Source organism: Schistocerca americana, unplaced genomic scaffold (assembly GCF_021461395.2).
Source record: "Schistocerca americana isolate TAMUIC-IGC-003095 unplaced genomic scaffold, iqSchAmer2.1 HiC_scaffold_312, whole genome shotgun sequence".
Classification (NCBI taxonomy): Eukaryota; Metazoa; Arthropoda; class Insecta; order Orthoptera; family Acrididae; genus Schistocerca; species Schistocerca americana.
This window is the reverse complement of record NW_025726030.1, coordinates 145,622-167,990: the sequence shown is the minus strand read 5'-3', so window position 1 is coordinate 167,990 and position 22,369 is coordinate 145,622. Positions and strand designations below refer to the sequence as shown.

Genomic DNA, 22,369 nt, shown 5'->3' with positions numbered 1-22,369 from the left:
CACGTAGGAACTCGACGCTGCTGGCAGCTCCAGAACATTTCAGTTGGATACATCGTCAAGGGAGTATACATTCATACATTCAGACGTCTGTAATGTCAAATACCAAGAAATATCTGCACCTCTCTTATCGGATGTCACAGTTTGAGAAATGTATTTATTTAACAAAACCCCGCTAGGCATCTGCTGTGCATTAATGTTTTTATGCCTGTACAAAACTGAATGTACTACAGTCATGCGCTGGCAGTAATTTCAGTGTCATGTAATAGTGCTACACGTAACTGTATACTAAGACAGGCTGCTGCTTGTGGATGTTACGAAAGTAATTTGAACTATTTTCTGTGTGTCTCAGGGTAACCACGCAAGTGATCAGCAACTCCACGGTTGGATTAAGGACATGGAACGTGTGAAAGACATGCTGCGCACGCAATTAACCGGATGGGTACAGGACTTGCAATTCTCCAGCAAACAGGTGGAGCACTACGAGGTGGAAGAAGACAAGGACGGGCCAGGGAACTTGACAATCAGGTATAAGCCAGTGTACACTCAAATGTCTGTCGTACTCACTATGGTTTATTGGAGTTTATCTCACTTTTATCCATTAAAGTATTCATTAAAGTTATACAAAACAGAGGGATCATTTAATTCAAAATGCAGTAAAGAACTAGCATTAATAGACAGTAGTGAAGGACATGGTTACAGAAACTCGTGATTTACGCAGTTTTTTGACTCCGCTTAGCCTTCGATTTTTTGATTCGTATTGTGTCTTAAAATGTGCCACGTATTACGTAACAGACCAGCGGAGAAAACTGACACAAAAAACGATGCTACTGCATTTACTAGAGAAAGCATTGATGGTTACAGACACTTCCGAAGTTTTCATAATTTGTGCAAACAATGATGTGGAACCTGACACGAAAAGTGAGCGTGTTCTCGTCTTATTCGGGACAAAAAAAAAAAAAAAACACTTCGGGAGAAATTACGGTAATACCGTCTAGTTGCGACTCTAGTCCAGATACTGGCATCCAGTCGGTGAGGGAAAGAGGCCTCAAGTCATGTTAATCTCAATAGATGGGGGAAAAATCCAAGCAGCGATGAGGGCAGGAAGCGGATAGCCATCGTTCTTCGTAACTGTATACTAAGACAGGCTGCTGCTTGTGGATGGTGTGTTTAAATCAGTCCGTAGCATAGAGCGTAAATACTGGAGGTTGCGAGCGGGAGGAAAGCGGAATAGTCTGTCGAGTGTTTGACATATGGGGCCGTGGAATGGAGTGTTGTAGGAGATACGTTGGCACTATGGAGGGTGACCAGGTGGCCTCCTGTGTGGGAATGGGCAAGCTCCCAGCAGGCACCCCAGGTCTTGTGGCGGTGTTGTTGGACTCTTTCAGGTGGCTTATTGTGGAATAGCTATGGAGGTGGAGAACATGGATTAGGATGGACAATTAGACTCAGTCGTGATTGCTATCAATTGGATGAAAGACTTCTGCAGTTGTATCTGAAGATGTCGGTAGGGGAGCTACTTTACGATGAGTGTGTCTGGGAAATGGACTAGGTCTTTTGAAACGAAGGTGATCAACCGACATCTACAGTTAAGTTCATCGTGGGAACTGATGTGGGTAAACAGCTGTGGAGAGGCAGTGGTCAGTGTGAGGAACGAAATTATGTGCTATAGGATGATGACAGAGACACAGTAGGACAGATCACGGCCAGGGTGGTAAAATACACACTCACGATAAAGTATTATGCAGGATGATTGAACATGATTTGTACCCAACTGGAGCTGTTTTCGAGGAACGGTATTGTTACTCCACGATGTTTATTGAGTGGGGATTTTTGGTTTGCTACTCCACATCTGTCATCAGAACTGTGAGTGGGTTACCGGTTCACTGTGTACGGAGACATGCAGATAGTGTGACGGGATAAAACTATCGACATTGTGTCAGGCAGTGGGAATGAAGGTAACAGTGGTTGGGAAGGTGAACTGAAAATCGGAGATGGGTAGATTTCAAGACAGGGGTGCACTACACAAAGGAAGCAGCTAATCGGATAGCAGAGAACTTGTGGAGTGCACATGGGGGGTTTCAGGCTAGCCAGTAGTTTGAGGTACTCTCATAAACACTAGCCAGTTGGTACACATTTAGGGAAACCAGATAGCTTTCAGAGTAAAGTCAGTTCGACTCTGAAACTTTTATCAGCCAACTGTCGAAGTATTTGTAACATAGTTCCCAAATTTGCTCTCCTCCATGAACGCTCTCAGCCTCAAATTATTCTTGAATTGAGATCTGGCTAAGACCCAAAGTAAAAAAAACTCTGAGATATTTAGCGAGTCTTGGAATGTTTATCGGAAAGACATATTCGACGCCGTAGGAGGGGAAGTGTTTATTGCAGTTGACAAAAAATATTCTCTTTACTGAAGTTGAATTTGAGTGCAACAGTGAAATTACGTGGTCGCACATAACAGGACTAGGTGAAACCATATCAGTTGTTGGATGTTTTTACCACCCACCCGACTCCGCTGGGACAGATGTGGAGCCATTCAAAGAATCAGCATTGCATAAATATCCAGATCACGCGACACTAGCTGGCGGTGACCTTAACCTACCGAGCATAGACTGGGACGTCTATGGATTCACTGCAGCTCGTGCAGACAGACAGTCTTGTGAAGGACTTTTGAACACATTTTCCGAAAACTGTGTTGAGCAGCTAGTTCGTCAGCCAGCACAAACAGGCAGGACCTTATCGATGGCGTCAGCATAGAGATGGGGATTAGTGAACATGATGTCATCATAGCGACTATGGTTACGAAAGTCAGTAAATCAGTCAAGAACGCTAGGAGAGTTGATATGCAGTTGTCAGCGTCTCACTTGGACAATAAAATACAATCATTAAATTCCAGAATTATGGTCATAGAGGAATTATGGCTAAAGTTTAAAGAGATTGTAAATCGTGATCCGGAAAAGTATGCGCCTACTAAGTGGAGTACGGGCGGAAAAGACTCATCGTGCTTTAATAACAAAATTCGGAAAATGCTGAGGAACGAAAGGCTGTTACATTCTCGGTTCAAAAGAGAACGCCCAAATGAGGACAGCAAGGTTTGTAGAGATTCGTGCGTCTGTGAAAAGATCTGTGCGCAAATCATACAACAGCTACCACCGGAGAACCGGAAAAAGTTTTGGTCCTCTGCAAAATCGTTAAGCGGATCTAACGCTTCTATTCAGTCACACGTTGAACAGTCTGCTTTGGCGCTAGAATATTCCAAAAGGAAGGCCGAAGTTAAAAATTCCTCGTTTAAGGAATCGTTCACGCAGGAGAATGGTACAAACGTGCCGTCGCTTGACCGTCGCACAGAGTCCCGTTTGGAAATCATAGTAATGAGTACCCCTGGCGTAGAGAAACAGCTGAAAATAAATAAGTGGCAATGCCTAGATGGAATGACAGTTTGGTTTTACAAAGAGTAGTGTATGGCATTGGCCCCTTACTTAGCTTGCATTTACCGCGAATCTTGCGATCAGCTCCTTTTCTCGCATGATGCACTGAGAGCTATGGATGAAGGGCAACAGGCAGATTCCATATTTCTAGATTTCTCGAAAGCATTTGTCACGGTGTCCCATTGCGGGGTGATAACGCAAGAACGAGCATATGGAATAAGTTGAGTGACTGCAGGTTGACACACGATGACAAAATTTCTAGTTGGTGTGATGAATGGCAGGTGGCTCTTGCTGTAGACGAAAGCGGATGAGTGGCAAAAACGAACCCGCAATATCCGGATACGGCACTCCAAGTGTCCTGCTTACCACAGTCACTTCGTTGAAATATCTGGACGTAATGTTGCGAAGCGAGATGAAATTGAATAAACGTGTGAGGATTCTGGTAGGAAAGGCGAACGGTCGATTTGGGTTTATTGGGAGAGTTTTGTGAAAGTGTGGTTCGTATGTAAGGGAGACCCCGTGTAGGACGCCAGAGCGACTTCTTGTTCAGCATTGCTCGAGTGTTTGGGATCTGCTCCAGGTCGGATAGAAAGAAGACATTGAAACAATTCAGGGGAGCAGGTAGATTTCTTACCGGAGTTTCGATCAGCATGCAAGTGTTACGTATATGCTTCTGGAGCTCAGCAGGGAATTGTTGGAGGGAAGAAGACACTCATTTCGAACAAAACAACTGAGAAAGTTTAGAGAATCGGCACTTGAACCTGGCTGCAGAACGATCCTAATGACGCGAGCATACATTTCTGGTAGGGACCACGAAGACAAGATACGAGGAATTACGGCTCCTAAGGAGGCATATAGACAGGCGTCTGTCCCTCGCTCTGTCAGCGAGCGGAACAGGAAAGGAAACGACTAGTTGTGGAACAGGGTACCCTCCGCCACGCACCGCACCGTGGCTTGCGGATTATGTATGTAGGTGTAGATACAAAGGACGATAGTTGAGAGGAATTATTGGTTTCATGTCCGTAAATTTAGTGAAATCATTTTTGTCTTTGTTTCATTTGAAATCGTGAGGTTTTATCTATTCTATTTCATCTGTTTGGTCTTATGACTGCATGCATGAGGGTTGTGGTGTAATAGGTGGCCCCAGTTGTGTGTAGATAAGGACATTGACAGGAGTTTATGACGGCGGTGACGAATGTGGATGTGGTTGGAACTTCTGGCTCCGGCAGTGGTGGGGGCGTTGGGGCGGGCCGCGGTTTGGGGCTGGCGACGGTGTTGGCGACAGAGCCAGCGGCAGAGGCTGCTGGAGAGGGAGTCGACGGTGGCGCAGGTGGCGGCGACGGTGGTGGAGCATTTGACGCAGGCAGTGGCGAAGGAGCTGCCGGACTACGGCTCTCTGTGAGTGGTGAAGCAATGAAGACGACGACGAAGGGTGGGAGATGATCGGCGAAGAACCACTGGGAGAGTCCAGCTGAGAGCTGAGGTGCTGGCGAAGTATGGTGGGGCGTGTCAGTAAAACGGAGGATATACTTCGTACTGGAAAGTTTGGGAGGACATTTTGGGGTTAACAGGAGTAAAGCGAGTCAGAGAATATACTCCAGCCGAGAATGTGCTCATCGCGAGTAAAAGGGTGAGGGATGTTGCTCAAAACAGAGAACGTTCTCCGATTTCGTGTTAACAAAACTAGAGGAGCTTCTCACAACCGGAAAATATTGAAGCGAGATCTGTAGCACTCTCCGGGCTGAGGGGCCACAGCGGCAGTGGCGCAGCTTAGGTACCGCCCTCCTAGTCCAGGCAGCGCACCATTTCGTGTCTCTTCTGTAGTTCACGTATCGCCATTTACAGTCGGTCATTTCTAAATTCCGTCAATCCACTTCGTTACTGGACTCGCATGGTACGTTCAGAAATGGCTCCAGCACTACAGGCCAAAGCCGCCTATAGCACACAGACCGCTGCCTCTGCACGCAAATTGTCGACGATTGACTTCCGTCGCAGCGGTCTGCCCCGCTTGTCGACACTCCAGCTCCATGTGGAGAGCATTTATTTCGTCCTCTGTTGATTTGCCAATTTGTGTTGCAACGCACTTGCTCCTAAACTGAATATGGCAGTCAGTGTTGTATCATTATAGCTGTCTAGTACATTCGCAACTGTCCAGAAGTTTCGAGATTTTCTTCAGAGCTTGTTTCAGTGGATATTGTTTGTTCACTACCTTGCTGCATTTAAATCCGTTCTTTCGTTGCCTTATGGAATGAACGGCTCCATTACGTTAAAACAGCCCTTTCCCGAAATTCTTCCACAACCAAATCTCCGTATAATGTTTATTCAGATCATTGTCAGTATGCACGTACATCCTGCATCTGGGGCGTAGAAATGATGATTTTCATCACGGCACGGGTTCTGAGTCCCAGCTTGTCAGTGTGGCAGGTGTGGTACTGTAACTCCAAGCAGAACAGCGTGCTGGTGTACGTGGCGTGGAAATGATTTGCGAGCCTTAGCACCATGGCACCACATGTCTTATGGGAGGGACAGCTTTCCGGTCAAACTGGAGACCCAGACATGACACGGAACTCGTTATGATGCAGCTTCATGCTTTAATTGGCAATGACGTTGTCAATTAAAAGTGATAACCAAGGACCATACTACAAGGAGTACAGGGAGTACTGATTGTTCTGCATTGTATCTGGCAGTATGGAAACTTTCCATCGTCGATGGGCTATAGGGAATGTAGTCGTAGATTAATCAGGAAAAAATTGTCTCATACCCGATTCTGAGGGCTCCATTCTCATCATAATATGTACCTGACACATATGCATCGAATCGATGTACCGAACACTGACCTTAGGACAGAGTTTTACGGCCAACAATTTCTGTATGATAATTTTCACTGCCAAACTAGACACCCGCACCAACCAATCACGAAGCGAGACGGAGCGAATGCTTCAGAGCCAAGTAAACAAACATTTTTATGCAATAGTGAAGCGTCATTTTGTCAAGTTTTACGTCAGCAGACATGTACTTCTGCACGTCAAGCATAGCAGTGTGAGATGGTGGGATGCACACTGCCGGATGTAAGCGGAAACATTGTAAAAATGCCACAGCTGATAGGGGTATAATGAGTAAAACGAAAGACCTATTGTGAAATAAAAACACATGTTTGGTATTTGCAAAGACGGATTTGAAATAGTGTAAGTCATCGTATCGCGCTGTCCTTAGCCGTTGGATTGGCTGAAAGGGACTGAATAAGTGGACCTGCTTGACGGTACACTCACGTTTGTCCATAGAGCTCTTCTTCCTGTTGGAGTTCTGCTTTCAGCTGTCATACAGTCTTTACGGAAAATTATCGCAGATGCCACATCACCTAAAGCAGATAGGAAACTCCCTGGCAGGTCAGAGCCGTGTGTCGGATGCGCGACGTTTCAAGTGGCCGCACTCTCCACTGCAGAGTGAGGATTCGCCCAGGAAGCAACTCCCGAGGCCTCTGGTCACTGCAGTGCCCATCCTTCCGGGAGCGCTGGTCCCGCCAGCCGTGCAGGGGAGCTTCTGTGACGGCTGGAAGGCAGCGGCTGAGCTACTGGCGGAAGTAAGGCTGTGACGGCGGCTCTCGGTTCCTGCCTGCCCAGCTCTAAGTCTATTTTTTTAAGGACGTCATATTCGCCATTGACTTTAGAAATTGTTTTACAATTGCAGTTTCGACCTTATGAGCCATTTTCAAGCGGTAATGTGGAAGATTTTGCTTCAGCTAATGACAGACATGTCTACATGTCAGCGTCTAAAATCATCTATAACAAATTCGAACAAGTCATTCATATCCTTAACATAAATATCACATGTTCACTCTCTTGCAATGCATACGAAATTCTTCTTTAAAGAAAAGAGGTATTCTGCAGGAAGCGCTGGAGTTCTGCTGTTTGATGTGCCTCAAACCAGTTAAAACGATATAGCAGCACAGAACGGACTGGATGATCTGCAAGAAATAGTTATAATCGGTGTCTCACTGAAGTGCTCCGAAATCTAAAGATGAAATCTCGATGCGCTAAAATGCTAAGAAGACCAACGGATTTGCGATTGTTTGCTGTGTTACTATGCATCCTTTAAAGAATGAAAAAGTTCCAGGTTTGTGTCCCAGTCTGGCACACAGTACTCATCTGCCAGGAAGTTTCTAATGCACTGCTGAGTGGAAATCCGTTCTGGATACTTTTAGCCGCGCGGGATTAGCCGAGCGGTCTCAGGCGCTGCAGTCATGGGGTGCGCGGCTGGTCCCGGCGGAGGTGCGAGCCTTCCCTCGGGCATGGGTGTGTGTCTGTGTGTGTGTGTGTGTGTGTGTGTGTGTGTGTGTGTGTGTGTGTGTGTGTGTCCTTAGGATAATGTAGATTAAGTAGTGTGTAAGCTTAGGGACTGATGACCTTAGCAGTTAAGTCCCGTAAGATTTCACACACATTTTTGGATACTTGTACGTTCTTGCATAAACTATACATGCTAGGTTTTCAACTTTTAACCTGGCAGCTTGTGTGCTACAGGCGGCCGCTGTTGAGTGAACGCCTGCTGCGCTATCAGCCGTGGAGCCCCTCCTTTCACGACGACTTCAGTGCGCTGTGCAAGGAGCGGCAGCCAGAGGCGTCGCAAATGTTCAGCCTCGCTCACGAACTGTACGCCTTCCACCGTTTCTACTGGTACCGTACAGCTGAGCGCATCGATTCATCCTACGGAGATGATGTCAAGATTGTAGGTAAGTTTAATACTGGGACCCGGCCACTTCACGGTTATGCGCTGACAACTGTTCAGTTGTTCGAGGAATGAGATTTTCTGATTTGTAGTTTTAGATATTGCGTGATTTTCCACGCCACGCAAGATAATCTCTGGTGCTCTTTCCAAAGTCAGTTTTTAGATTCCTCGGCAACTCTCCGTCTGGATCTATGACAAGCTAACTACTTCATTTCGATATATTATTGACTTCTTCCTTATGCAGGGACTAAAAAAAGACTACGTACACAAAATTTTGGATTGTTTAGAGGAGATTAAAAAGAACAAATTTTATGTGAGACAGATGTCGCAGGTGTACCCTCTACCTGCTCGTGGCCCATGAAGCTTTCGACTCCAGCGATGTACAGAGGCTGTGTGATGTTTTAGAGACGTTACTCAAGTGCCAGCTGGGTGCTAATGGTTGTGTAACACACTCGAAACAAGTGGGTGTCTCACAAATAATGTTTGCAGCCTCAGCCTAAGCGGCAACCACCTCACCTGGAGTGTCTGCCAGTGTCTGGTACACTGAACAACTCGTCTCCCTCCCGTAGGAGGCACGCAACACCTCTAAAACAGGGCCCACCCCACAGCACTTTGAACTCCGTCTCTGAACGCCAGTGCAGATAAGACCTTCATATATGTGCGACACGTGCCTCATATAAAAAAGTGTTCCTTCTTATCTTCTATAAACGCTCTAAACTTCTGTACACGTAGTTTTTTTTTCAGACCTGGTCTAAGGCTTTTTAAAAATGGCGAATGGTTTCTGCAACTTAACGGCTACAGACAAGCTAATGTTTTGTCAATACTGTAACTGGTGTGGTGCTCTACATTTCTCATCTATGATCCTGGCATGATACTGTTCGTATTTACTAATTTTCTTTGACGAATAATATTTCCATTTGTAACTGAACACTTAATTGTACGAAATACACTGTTAATATTATCCTTAGAAGTGTTAATACTATGAACTGTAGTAGGACTGAGGAAACACTGCATTTTCAGCTATCGCACCTCTCTGCTAAACAACTCTATTTGTTCAAATCACTATATTCTTTAAATTTATTATTTTATTCTCGTTGCTGGATCATCTATCGATCATCTATCTATCGTGCACCAGACATGAAACGAGTTGTAATCGTTTAATTCTCTCTTTGTACCTCCATGATAGCTACTTGTTCGGTAGGGAGTAACTCCATTTAAATGAGAGGAAAGTAGGACAGTGGGCTTGTGCTCTCTCAGCGGAAAAATTATTTATGCCTGCCGTTATCAATCTTGACCGCTTCAGGCAATCGAACTTGCAGGGTTTTCATTGGTAGTAAGCCGACTAATTAAGAAACTAAGGTGGTCGCAAAGGGTTACAACAGATAAGGAAGTAAGTTATCATAAGAATATCCGTATACTAGAACCAGGAACTGTAATACTGAGAAGAAAGGCCTTTCCAAAATTTCGGCTGTCGCCGATAATTTACTGCAGACACTCATACAAATAATACTGGCACATAAAAGGAAATACGCATTGTTAGCAAGTTACTAAACAAGCAGACTCTTACCCATCTGTTGCCAGACTGAGCTGCACTCTGCAGCATGTCTGTAATTATGATTGTAACTGTTATGGACACCGAGAACAAACGTGTGAGCTTTAGTTGATGTTTCAATTCCTCAAGAGTGGCGACAAGATATTAAAGAATGAGCAGCGACAAGACCTTACAGAGTTGTGGACCACTAGCCGTTTGTCTGGAAGCTAAATTTAAGCCCGACATTAAAGATATCTTCAGGCGCTGGGCGGTGTGGCCGTACGGTTCTAGGCGCTTCAGTCTGGAACTGCGTGACCTCTACGGTCGCAGGTTCGAATCCTGCCTGGGGCATGGATGTGTGTGATGTCCTTAGGTTAGTTAGGTTTAATTAGTTCTAACTTCTAGGGGACTAATGACCCCATCGTGCTCAGAGCCATTTTATCTTCAGGGGAAAGTTGTCGTGATAATCCGTAGAGATCGGAGAGGTTGTGGCAGTTCGGTCGAGATAAGGGGGGGGGGGGGGGAGGGGGAGAGAAAGAAGAAACCGGTGCGAACCTCTTCTGAGCACGTGGCGATGTTCTAAATGGTTTGCACCATCCAGCAGGCTGCTACAACGCCCCTGTCTGAGAGAGTTGCCCTCGCCACTATTAAAACCGTGGCGCTTCTCTGCCGGCTTCTTTACGCATCACTGTCCGGCAGAACTAGATGCTTGCCCACAACAGACCAACGTATCAAGAACTGAGCCCTGATCTGTTGTCGCTGCCATTGTGCAAAATCACCTAAATCGCAAATCCAAGCCTACAGATGTCACAAATACTTCCTGTGTGACGACTATCTGACCCAGTATCGCAGAACCACCTGGCCTATCCCAGTTACAAACACGACCACCCATCAGCAGGACGAAAAACTAGTCCAAGTTGCAAATTTTTATTTTTTATTCATTCGATGACTTGATTCGGACCGAGACCCATTTTCAAATCACCATAACATAGTCGAAAATGGTATTTCCGAAGATGTCAATAACGTGCAATGAATATTTACAGCGCATACAGATAACTCATCGAAAGAACAAAACCTTGGAACGGTTTTTCGTTCACTGATTACCAGAAGCTGCTGACCCAAACTACTGCAGCATATTGGAAGTTTGGGAAACCACCCATGTTAACTGTGCCCAAATATACAATCCTTGCACAACTGCATCATCTATATAGCCTCAACTCGAATGATCTAATAAATATAAAGTAAACGCATTATTCACGACACTAAACCTACATTTCGCACATGCACTGCACCCTCACCATGAAAGATATTGAGTTCAGATCCACAGTTTTCCACACCGTCAGTCGAGCTCACCGTCATCATCTCAACAGTTTCCTGTTTCGCATCCCTAACATGAAAGACATCCAGTTCAGAACCACTGTTTTCCACAACGTTCACTCTCTTTCAACGTCCACATATCGTCCAACAGATGACGATAACAGCCACAGCCACCTTCCATTTATCATCCAAGTCACCTATTCCAAAAAGCAATCCAACTTTACCTTCAGCCACACCAAAACATCAGCTTAAAACCTATACCTAACCTTGTTTCGCCACATAAAACATAAAGACAATGCAGCAGCATAGCATTCCATCCATATGTCTGTTCCCTCAGCTCCAACGAGATCTTCATCACTCACATGTTATCTCAATGCTACAACTATGCTTTAATGAAAATTGTTACAGTCTCGTAACACAGTCCCAGTCACTATACACTCTACAAAGCACAGATAATTGCTACAACATAGAATCAGACGGTATTGCCAATGGGTGCTTTTGAGATATTCTGGTACCAGCACCTCATTCTGCAGATCAGAAACCCTGGGATTGGTGATACACATGAACAAAAACACTGCCACATTTTCCATAAACTGAACAATCTATTGAAAAAGGATTCACTCTCCTCTCCTCCATAACAACCACACGTTGCCAAACAACCTCAACAAGCCAGACTCAGTGCTTCATATCTTAAAGATATGCTCACTGTATCTAATGACTGCTCGACAATTCGGTACATACAGTGTCACACAAATACGACCACCATATCTCTTGGTCCCAGTTTAAAATACCTGTCTATAACGCCACAATACGAATTAAATATAGCATTTACAACACAAGACTATAAAGCCACACATTTTGTGAGCATGTGGGTTGGTGCTATTCTGTCATTCTGCGCAACAGATTAATCTGAGATGAACCCTTTACCCTTTGGCCCCTGCAAGATGAAATTTCCACCCCCACACTACTACAGAAGTCAGACGGACAGTCTTAACGTTCTAAAGAGAAATGCCTGAAAAACTTTCAGCAATAAGTACCTTCTGGAGTCGTCCGCTGTAAGGAAATGACACAAAAATTCACAAAATTTCTTACGTAACTAGTGGGATACTTGGGTACTGGAGTAGTGCTAGTTAGTGTAAGAAAAACATGAAAGTAACGAAAATTATTATTTATTTTGCAAAAATTCTGAGAAATCACAATAGCACTTTTAGTTATGAATTGAACACGTTATTTGCGGGTTCTTTTCAGAATGTGAAGTTACCTCTTAAGGAAGTTTAAGATTGTTATTGACTTGGCAGAATGGCTGAGAGCCGCACCTACTCGACTTGAATATTTATCGGTTAGAATGTTGCTAGGTACAGTCGAGGCTGTCACGTGTGATATGCAGTGAAGGGCAATGTTGTGGAGGAAATGTGGGGGTCGCAAGAGTTGTAGCTGTGATGACTGCTGTCTGCGCCGCTCGCTGCCGACAAATAAGATAACTCTCGTTCTATCTGGATTGACCTTCGCCAATCAAACTCTCCCTACGCCTTGATGAAGTCATGGACTCCTATTCGCCCCTAGTTTATTGGCATGGTACACCAGTCAGATAACCAGTCCACCGCGATGCCACTCAGAAATTCGCTCGCAGGCATTTAACTATTACTCAGTCCGTTCACACCGCACGATAAGTGTGGCGGCCAACACAGTGAACAACGCTTAATCGCAAGGACTCAATATACAGTTGCACTTCGATTCGCTCTCGACAGAGGTGCTCTCCCAGTGAAGTACTGAGGAGAGACTTGCTCCTCGCTCTTTGAGTACACGTACGAGCGCGCACGCTCTCGTTACGTGTTCTCGCTCCAAGAGCGACAACGGAACGGCCCCTCTGCACGCCAGACGTGAATGGGTATATCTTTCGATCTCTTCCATTACTCCTTCAGCTCAAGGCGTCAGAAATATCGTCTGCCAGCCAGCATTGCTCTTCTAAAACGGGAGAATGATGTTTTGTTTAAGGTGACCAATCCGGAAATCTGTAGTATCGGTGTTTGACGTTTGCTGTCTCCCTGTGAAAATCTCTGAAACTGCGTTGTATGTGTAAAGAATGCGTAGGCTAACCGCTCCCACACAATGTAGCGGAATTTGCTTTTAAGCCGAACATGGGGTCGTCCTTTCACTCGGGCTAACGCTGTCTGCTCTACAGGCGGTCACTGGCCGACGTAGATGGCTTGTGACCGGCCTCCTGGGGTGCAGTTGCCTCTCTCCAGCTAAAAGCTCCTGTGACCGTCGTGTCTGGAATGTATGTGTGTATGCCAGCCTCGAGTATTTCAACCACGGTGCGCACTTGCGATTTATTAGTTATCTGCGTATCGTTTACATGAATTCATACAATACTGACTTTATCTTATCGAGTTTGGGCTCGAATGAAGCGTCTTGATGTGCAGAATATGATTGTGAGGGCGGAATATGTAAGCAATGAAGGAGACCACGACGTCTTACAATTCCAGGAAATTCTTATTAGAGGCTGCTCATGACTCCATTACTTTCGACCTTCTTAAAAAAAAAAAACAAAAAAAAACCTCTTATTTCCTACTAGCTCCAGTCAAGTTGTGTGATATCATACTGTACGCAAGTTTATATCCCACGGCTCACCTATGATTTAAGGGTAGTGTCTTTGTATACTAATCAAAACGTCATGGAACCCAGGATCAAACCTCGCTACTGCTTAAATTTAGAATAAAAATCATCAGTAATGATGGATGGGCGGATAGAGCTTCAAGGCACTTTTTTCCACTGCTCCTAAAACCCTGAAGAGTCAGCAGTGCTCAAAGGCATGAGAATGCAGAAGGTAATGGGAACCACTGGTGTCTGTCCACAGGACATGTGGCCTATAATTGAAAAGTGGTATGATGACTGCTCCACTGGCGAAATATTCCGCAATAGTCGCACATTCAGATCACTGGCAAGTGCCAGGTGTCCCAATGAATTAGGTTTACTGTATAGCTCCTTGTCTGGCACACCATGCTTCTTTTGTCACTGTAAATCTTACTCAACAGCATATCTCCATCTGCCTCGATAACTTCACCTCTTGGTGTAGCCTCTACTACATCAAAATCACTTATGTCAAAAACTCAAGGAATTATTACAAGAAATACCACCAATCATTTCTCTCTCCCTAACTTCCACCATGGCAGACATAAACATGACTGTGTGGTGGTACTCTCTTCAAAGGTGAGCTGATTCCAATCCAGTGATGGAAGAAATTTGCATTGCTGGTATTTCCCCAGTAATGGGAGGGGGAATTGAAGCATAAAGTTTCTCATCACCAGACCTCGTGTCAGTGTTCTGCATTACATTACCTCTCCTCAGTGTATCATGATACACTGATGACGCTTGTGACACTGTTGAGGGTGACACATGTGGTGTCGACGATACTCGCCTGCAGCAAATCGACAATCGACCGCCGCAGAGATGCTGTACACGTAAGCAGCATCGCCACCGCCTATGAGAAGGAAGCAGTAAGCCACGCCTCCTGTAGCTTCGAGGCGCCACACACGACAAGTATTTCCAGCTCTGCCAGTGCCTGGTACGAGTTCTGCCAGAGTCCAGCCTGACTTCTGTTCTGTCTACGAGGGTATCAACAGTTCCATGACGACTGCAGAGAAGCGACGAATTTCTGCCTTCAGAGTGCAGTGTCGGCGTAACGTCACTCAGTGAAGCCTAGGCCAAGCATGCACGTACAGAGAGTCGAGGGCCAACAACAGACACATATTTGGCACAGTTGTAGTAAACGTTCAGTGCTCATCATCTGCAGACTTGCACTGTAATGCCGCTCAGTGTTTTCAGCAGCTCCTGTGTATTTGGACCCCAATTAATACCACACGTGCTCACGCAGCCACAGCCACGAGGAGCTAAAGATAAGTGTATTGCTTTCCAAACAATAAGGCGTTCTGATTATTGACTCATTTATCGTAAATTTATTAAAACCATGACACAACAACATGTGTGTCAGATGTGGATGTTAAGCTCTTAACGCATCCATTACAGTCATGTACACTCAACAGATAACTTCGAGTCACAGTTCTCTCACAATGCAAGGACAGTGCCCAATTACGTGGAGGAAGATAAGCGCTTGCAGTAAGGCGGTGGACCTGCTGCTCCATTTCTCTCTGCTGACATGGGCAGAGGACTCTCACTTTCTCATATCTCGGAATAATCACGGAACACCAGTCTACAACAAACTCAAATTAAGAAAACAGCAAACTCGACAATGTGGGAATTCCATCATCCAGCCATCCTCTGTACTTGGAAAAAAACCACTGAACGAGGCGATGCTGTGGTAATCTGGTGGCTACAAACTTGATTTTCGACCAAATTTAGTTTCTCTGCGATGTCCCTACACAGCTTAAGGTGAATGACACGACGGTTCCTATGGATGGACGCAGCTGTCCTGCTTCCCCGTTCTTCCCAATTCTGGGTTACGCTCTAATAGCTGTTTCACCAACAGGACGTTAACCCCTGATCTTGTTTCTTCCTTCGTCTTTCCAAAAGCCTTAGTGGCCCCAGTGTTACTTTCGCCAATATAGCTTGGATCTCAGCACTCTCAAAAATTTACCATTCCTTACAGTCTTAGAACACCTTGCATTCTGTATCATATTTGCAGTCGCAGACGCAACCTCTGCCAGCTGATTACATTGCCCTCTCTTCTGAGGTTCCTCAGACTTTGTCACAAATTGCAAACGTTCCATCAACGTGGGAAACAAAAACAATTTTTCTCGCCTATCCTCTGGATACCTAGGCTTCTGGTGCGCCCTCCACTTGCCACCCTTCTGTATCCTATTCGAGCGGAACTTCAGCTGGCTAGTTCTTCCTGTTCCGGAATAGTATGTAGACACTTACTCCTCCAACCAGCTATAATCCTAGCGTCTACGCCTCTTCAGTATGTAGATGATCCCGCTTCCAGCCTCCTGACCACTGTCATCCCTCCCTCACACCTCTCTCTACCCACATCAACTTGTCAATCATACTTCCCAGCCCACTCCAACACCTTGAATACATACACCCTTTCTGGCCGGCACCTGCATCATACTGTATTTACCCTCGTAGTAGTTATTGGGAACTGACTGCCAGTGACTTGCCAGAAGCAAGAGCCTTATCTTCACCATAGCACCATCATCAGCTTCAATGTACATGTGTTTATGTAGAGACGCTATGGCTTTTATTTTTTTGAAACCTATCATTTTATTCATTCTCCCCAAAAAGCAGCAAAGTGTCTGAACCTTGCGCACCACACGATAATGTGGTGGGAGTGGAATGAATAACAAAGAAAATGGAGTGTTTACGACAAAGTCGTGCATTCGGCTTTTCACAGACTGTGCCTGTGTATAAGAATCTTTCAGAACTTATTCGTCTTACTGGCTATACATTTGCGCTCAACACGCCAATGAGGTATACATTGGATGACGTGTAGCATATCAGTATCACTCTCCTTTGATTTGTACTCTGAACAGGAATAGTGCTCGAGGACAACGACCATCAGGACTTCTCAGAATGCAGTAGGTAAAGCCGTCATCAAGCTGAAGCCTGGTTTGCTCACCATAGTGCTTCGTCAGCCATTGTCCTACTGCAGGTTGTGGTCACTCGCCGTCTTCCTACTTTTGAACTAACTTACCCAGTTAATAATTGTGGGACACAGTTAATTATTGGGTCTCCGAACAATTCTACAGTTCCAACATTTTCGATTTCCATAAATCAATGTCAGAGCTGAAAGAAGAGATAAGTGACAGAAGGAATCTCGGGAGCAATGCCTGAATCCCAAATCTCTGGAGTTGTAATCCCACATTCATCCACTCAGAAGCTGAGGCATATATGTCCCAATTGCATTTATTGCTGCATCATTATCATTACACAAGGTACGAATGAGACAAAGTAATTACATTTTTTGCGTGTTTTTGAATGTATGCAAACAGAGTATTAACAGTAAATCGTTCATTGTTGTAAAGGAACTCCCAAAATCGTCAGTTAATGTATTTTGTTGTGCTTTTTCTCGACAATCTCGTGCTAACGAAACAAACTGGTGACAAATATGCTCCATCACTTTTTTTTACGCTGCGTGATGGGGTCACTAAGTTCACGGAGGAAAGTGAAATATCACAAAGACGAGAATTCAGCCTGCATCCTATTTCTTTGTACAGGACGCCTATGGAGTTATGTCAAAAGAGTATATTCTATATGGAGGTAGTTAGATATAAAAAAAATACGTATCCAACGGATCAGTGTATGGACGATCACACCTTCCTCAGATATGTATGTGTCTCGCTGTCCCCCTTGCTTTATTGCGGATCGTTCTAGTAATTCTGCTTAGAAAGACTTCTTCAACACTTGTGTCAATTTTCCATTAATCTTTCAACGTTGAGCCACATGAGGCTTTATTATTCTTCATATTCAGTTATTTGCGTGGTAAGATCAAAAGTTTGTCATGACGATTTCAAAAGGTTGTTGAGGTGGTAATGTTGGGATTTCGTGGTAACCACTTTAATGTGGCTTTAAATGCTGCAGAACCAAATAATCCGAGAATAAGTTGTTCATTAAGAAACCCACACATCTGAACAACAAAACGAGACTCAACCTCCTTGCTTCTACAACCACACAAGATCCGTGATTGCCTTGTCATGGAGCTGAGATACTGAAAACTTCTGTTGTACAGAGAAATGGAAGTTCCCATTCATGTAAGCTTCAAAAGAATGTGGTCCTAACAGGTATTCTGATCACACAATGGCCCACATAAGGTGAGGTAGGTTCCTTTCCAACTCTTGGTAATATGGGTACTTTCCTTAGACAAGAAAACAATTTTTTCCTGATCAAACAGTGGTATATGGCACATTTATAGGTAAACAACACTCTTGAGCGAGACATGGCAGAAGTCACCACAACAAAGTACGGTAGGTTACAAATCGTTGCTCCACACCATTGTCAGATAATTCAGTAACAAACATGGGCCTAAATCCTTTCGTATTCATATTTTTTCAGTGTGGTCGTGCATTGTTGAAGAAGATGCTTGAAGTCCAACTACTCTTTTGCAAATGATTTTCATTCGAGACTGCTCATCTGATTAAGAGTGGGTGACACACGTTTCCTGTCACTTTTTATTGCTTCCAATACGTGGCCTGTCTTTGAGACAGCCTGAAAATACAGGACATTTATCTCAATCAGGCATGGCTACTTTACGAGGGGGACTGAGGCAAATGGTCTCATCATGCGTTACATAGTTTTTCCTATCTGCGGACGTTCATGAACCCACGAATCCTCCACTAATCCCTCCTTTACAAGATGGATTCGGAACTCAAAGACTGCAGTGCTGAAACAAAAATATAATTCTGATAACGTTGTTTTTTTCCATGCAGGACTATCAATAAAACCTATTTACTTCCTTATTTTTACTATGTCAAGAGCGATACAGGGACTTCTTGGACACCCTGTAGATGAAATAGACGTGCATAGTAACATGATATCTGTCTTTGTTAATACTCCTACTTTGTGTTGACATGCCGCGTTACATAGTTCTGGGTAACTGAACCAGGGTAATGCGGGTAAACGACGCCCAGGCTCGTCATCCAGAGAAGACTTTGGATTCAGCTGCCTGCAGTATACGGGCACCACCTACTTGCTGTCGTTTTCTTGCAGACGAGGAGTGGCAGCTGGAGGACAGAAGCCACGCTACGCTCTCCGTGGACACTGACTGCGTGCAGCTGTTGGTGAACGCCCTGGACCACCCCACGTGTCCGCTGGAAGACCTGCCACTGGAAGCCGTGAAGCAGCGCGAGCGGTGCCGCGAGCAGCTGTGGGACGACGTGGTGCAGAGGTCGCCCCACATACCCGTCACCAGCTACCTGGCCTACACGCAGAGGGCGAACATCAACCTCTGTCTGCTGGCCTGGATGGCGGTCAACTCGTACGGCATTTGTCAGGACGTCCCGTTTAGTCTGATACAGTCCGTGCACGATGCTCGCTGCTACTTCGATAGTCCTGATGATCAATCATGTCTGCAGTCGAACGCTACAGAAGCAATCTGCTCTGTTTCCAGAGCTATTCTGTTGCTAAAGTGTCGCGACTTTTCCTCCATTAAGACTTCCCATAATTGTACGTTCACTACGTTGGGATCTCTATGGGTCTATAGTAGGAGTAGTATACTGGATCAAAAGCTAACAGAACAAACACTGAACTACAAAAACAGTTTAACCAACGCCACCTTGAAATACAAGGATTTCAAAATTGACAGCTTGAAGCCTTTAGAAATCTCATTTATACTGATAAATATCATTTTCCGTTTTTCGACTGCCGGAGTATACATGTACCTTCCCCAGTTGCGCAACTTGCCTGGAAAGATACTCTTGTCCTTTCAGATCACGTGCATAACCCAGATCCTGTGTTCTGAGGTCGTGTATCGTATGGCAGGCGTCCCTGACTTACCTACAGCAGTGCTGATAGACAGCGCCCTCACACTTCTCAGCTGTTTCTGGCTGAACTCATTCTGCTACCACATGTATGCTTGTGTTCGCCATCTGAGGCTTCCTGACCAGCTACTACCTGCTGAAGTAAGCCAGTTATTCCGTCGTGAGGTGCTGTGCGTGCTTATACCGTGGAGTATAGTATGTGTGGCAGCTGTTGCTTTGGAAAAGACGAGTAAATATCACCTGATCCACAGTCGTATAGTAGTCCTTGCAGGGATTTCAGTGTCTGTGGGATTCAATTTCGTTTGTCTCGGACTGCTTGGATACATGTACCTACGTAATCGGTGCTCCATGCGGCAACTCGAAATTGTTGATAACAAGAAATTTGCCTCAAAGAAGGAATGTCTTTTTATGTCAGTTAAGGCCATTATAATAAGTGGAACAGGAATTATTATTAGAATTGGGTTCCACCAGGCTCAGGGAATAGCGCAGTTAGTGTACTATATGCATCTAGTTACGATGGTGCAAGGACCAGTGCTCTTCGTCTGTTTCGTTTGCAATGGAACGACGCTCCCCATACTGAAGTACAGGATACTTCTTTGGTGGAACCCAACCAACATCCCTGCAGGTCTAGAGCTGTGTTCGGCAGCCGAGAGGAATCTGGCCAGGAGAAACAATGAACAGTCTCCCTTTTCAGAATCCTCGCTGTAGGCTCATTCAGTATTTTTCGCAAATAACTATCTCCACACTACACTGCATTAAACCCAGCAATAAAAATGGACTCTACCTGGTATGACAATATCAAATGTCATTAAATCTGATATCGTACAGCCAGTACTTCTCCTTCCTAACGTCTCCTTCATTTATAACTGTGTGCTTCTTTGTGAGTGGTAGCCTCTGTCTACCTATTCTAATGCACTGAGACTACTTACTAAAATTGTTGGGAAATGCTTTGTGCATACAACAGGCTGCGTCAATCACACGGCCTGTTATATACAAGTAAAACGTAGCACGTTGTCGGAGGAATTCCCGTTCGTCAGTGTCATCTACCGTGGCGATGGTGCATTTCTGGACACATGTTCGTATGGCGTCTTTTCTCCGTTTTCCGTCGAGGATCTGTCTTTGCAGTTTGTCGATTTTATTAATGTATAATGTATGATATTAGTATATATCATATTATGTCTGAAACAGAGAAATTTTCCATATGTGTGTGAAAGATGTACTTTTACATGATTTGTAATTCAAGTACCATGACAAGAGACATTCAGATACTTATAAAATCAAAAGAGAGGGGCGAATGAATGAAGTGGTGTGTGCATGAAAGTGTAAATGGGTTTGTTGAGCTTATTAGTGGTTCGATTACATAGAGTGGCTCAAACAGGTATGGTAATAAAGTAACAGATGACTTGTGTGAAATGTGGCTTGAAGTGAACGCAAACTGTCGAATGACAGAGTTATGAGATCAGCATTATTGGGTTTGTGAGACAAGATGGTGATTTGTTAAGCTAGAGGTTTGTAAGGGTACTATGGCAGATGTTAAAAGTTAATGTTCCATGTGCCACTCTTGGGCAAGGAAGAACATTACTTAAAGACGTATTTACAGAAACAGTACTGTGGAAGGATAAACTTGTGCAAGTACTGTGAGTCCTGGAAAACATGTGCCATAGTAGCTTCACTAGAAGCACACAGTACGCCGAAATTGTTGTGATTCGTAATGAATAGACGATCTCCCATTTGTTCAAATAAAACCTGAGTGAGCAAAGTAAAGGAGTGTCCGTGTGAATTTAGTATCCAGCCCAACGGAAAATCCTGTGATAAATAGTACTACGTGGAGTGATTTTCGTGAATTTTGCATTTACCAGCCACCCGCAGTGTTAACCGCGATTTCCGTTTGGACGCAGTGGAACCAGAGGCCGCTGCGCCACGAGGGAGGCAGGTGCCGGGTGCAGCCCGCCTGGCCGCAGGGGGGCGCCGGCAGCTCAACACATTCTGAAAAACCATTTGACGGAGATTTGCAGGCCGTGCGCCTCGATTCTGTCAGCGCAGCGCCAAGCCAACCCTGGCCCGCTCTGCGTGACGTCACGAGAGCGCGCCGCGGCCTTCTCTTTAGGTGGTGGTGGGCAGAGCCGACACGGGGCGCACTGGGGGCGCTTAGCGGCCCACCCACACAAGCGTCCTGCACCACCGGGACACGCGTAAAGTCGGTCCGACACAGTGGTCGCCAGCCGAGCCTCGACCCGTTGGAAAATATCCAACCTCATCGCTCGAAAGCCAGTAGTTAACGGCCCTCGTGCAGCCTACTTACCCCCAGGCAAGATCCCGAGTTCCGACCGCAGTACTGGGAACATTCACAGCCAAGTCCAGGAAATTACTTTCGACTGGCTGTACGAAATACACAGTTCAAACTCAACAGGAGGACGGTCACTCAAAAAACATTACTCCCAGATTTGGATAACAAACTGAGATTATCGCTATCCGAACGCGTTTTGAAACTCGGGAACACTGTGCGTCGCGACACAGAACTCCGCTCCAGAGCGCCCGCGACCCGCCACGTCGGCCACACGGGCGCCGACGGCCAGCTCTCGATTCCCCGAGCTCCGAGCCTCTCCACGAAATCCTTCTACACGTGGGCCTTTCAGCCAATCAGGAGCAGCAGAGGACTGCAAGCCCCACCACTGGCCACTCCCTGCTGCTGCTGCTTACAGCCGCTGCTGTCACGTTCTGGTCTTCAAAAAGGCGAACCAGCGCGCAGATATGGGTGGTCAGGGAATCACCTGTTACAATCCATCACTCGTGGGGTATCAAGCATTAACTTCTGCAACCGATATACCTACTAAGGGCTTTCCTCTGATATATCTCGAGACAAGCATTCTCGCAGCCGAAACTGCTTGAACTGTTGTTACATGTACGTAGTTGTTCGACAGCACACGTGTTACTCAGACGAT

At 45.3% G+C, this 22,369-nt stretch overlaps 1 protein-coding gene across 1 annotated transcript; it reads left to right on the top strand.

Annotated features, from left to right (window-relative positions):
* Positions 1 to 349: 349 nt before the first annotated feature.
* Positions 350 to 21,623, top strand: LOC124579781 (the record flags this gene model as incomplete). The annotated part of the gene is made up of 4 exons (XM_047131253.1): positions 350 to 525; positions 7,943 to 8,151; positions 18,658 to 18,936; positions 21,466 to 21,623. Coding segments are annotated over 4 exons (822 nt in total), but the record flags the coding sequence as incomplete, so codon positions are not given.
* Between the last annotated feature and the right edge of the window lie 746 nt (positions 21,624 to 22,369).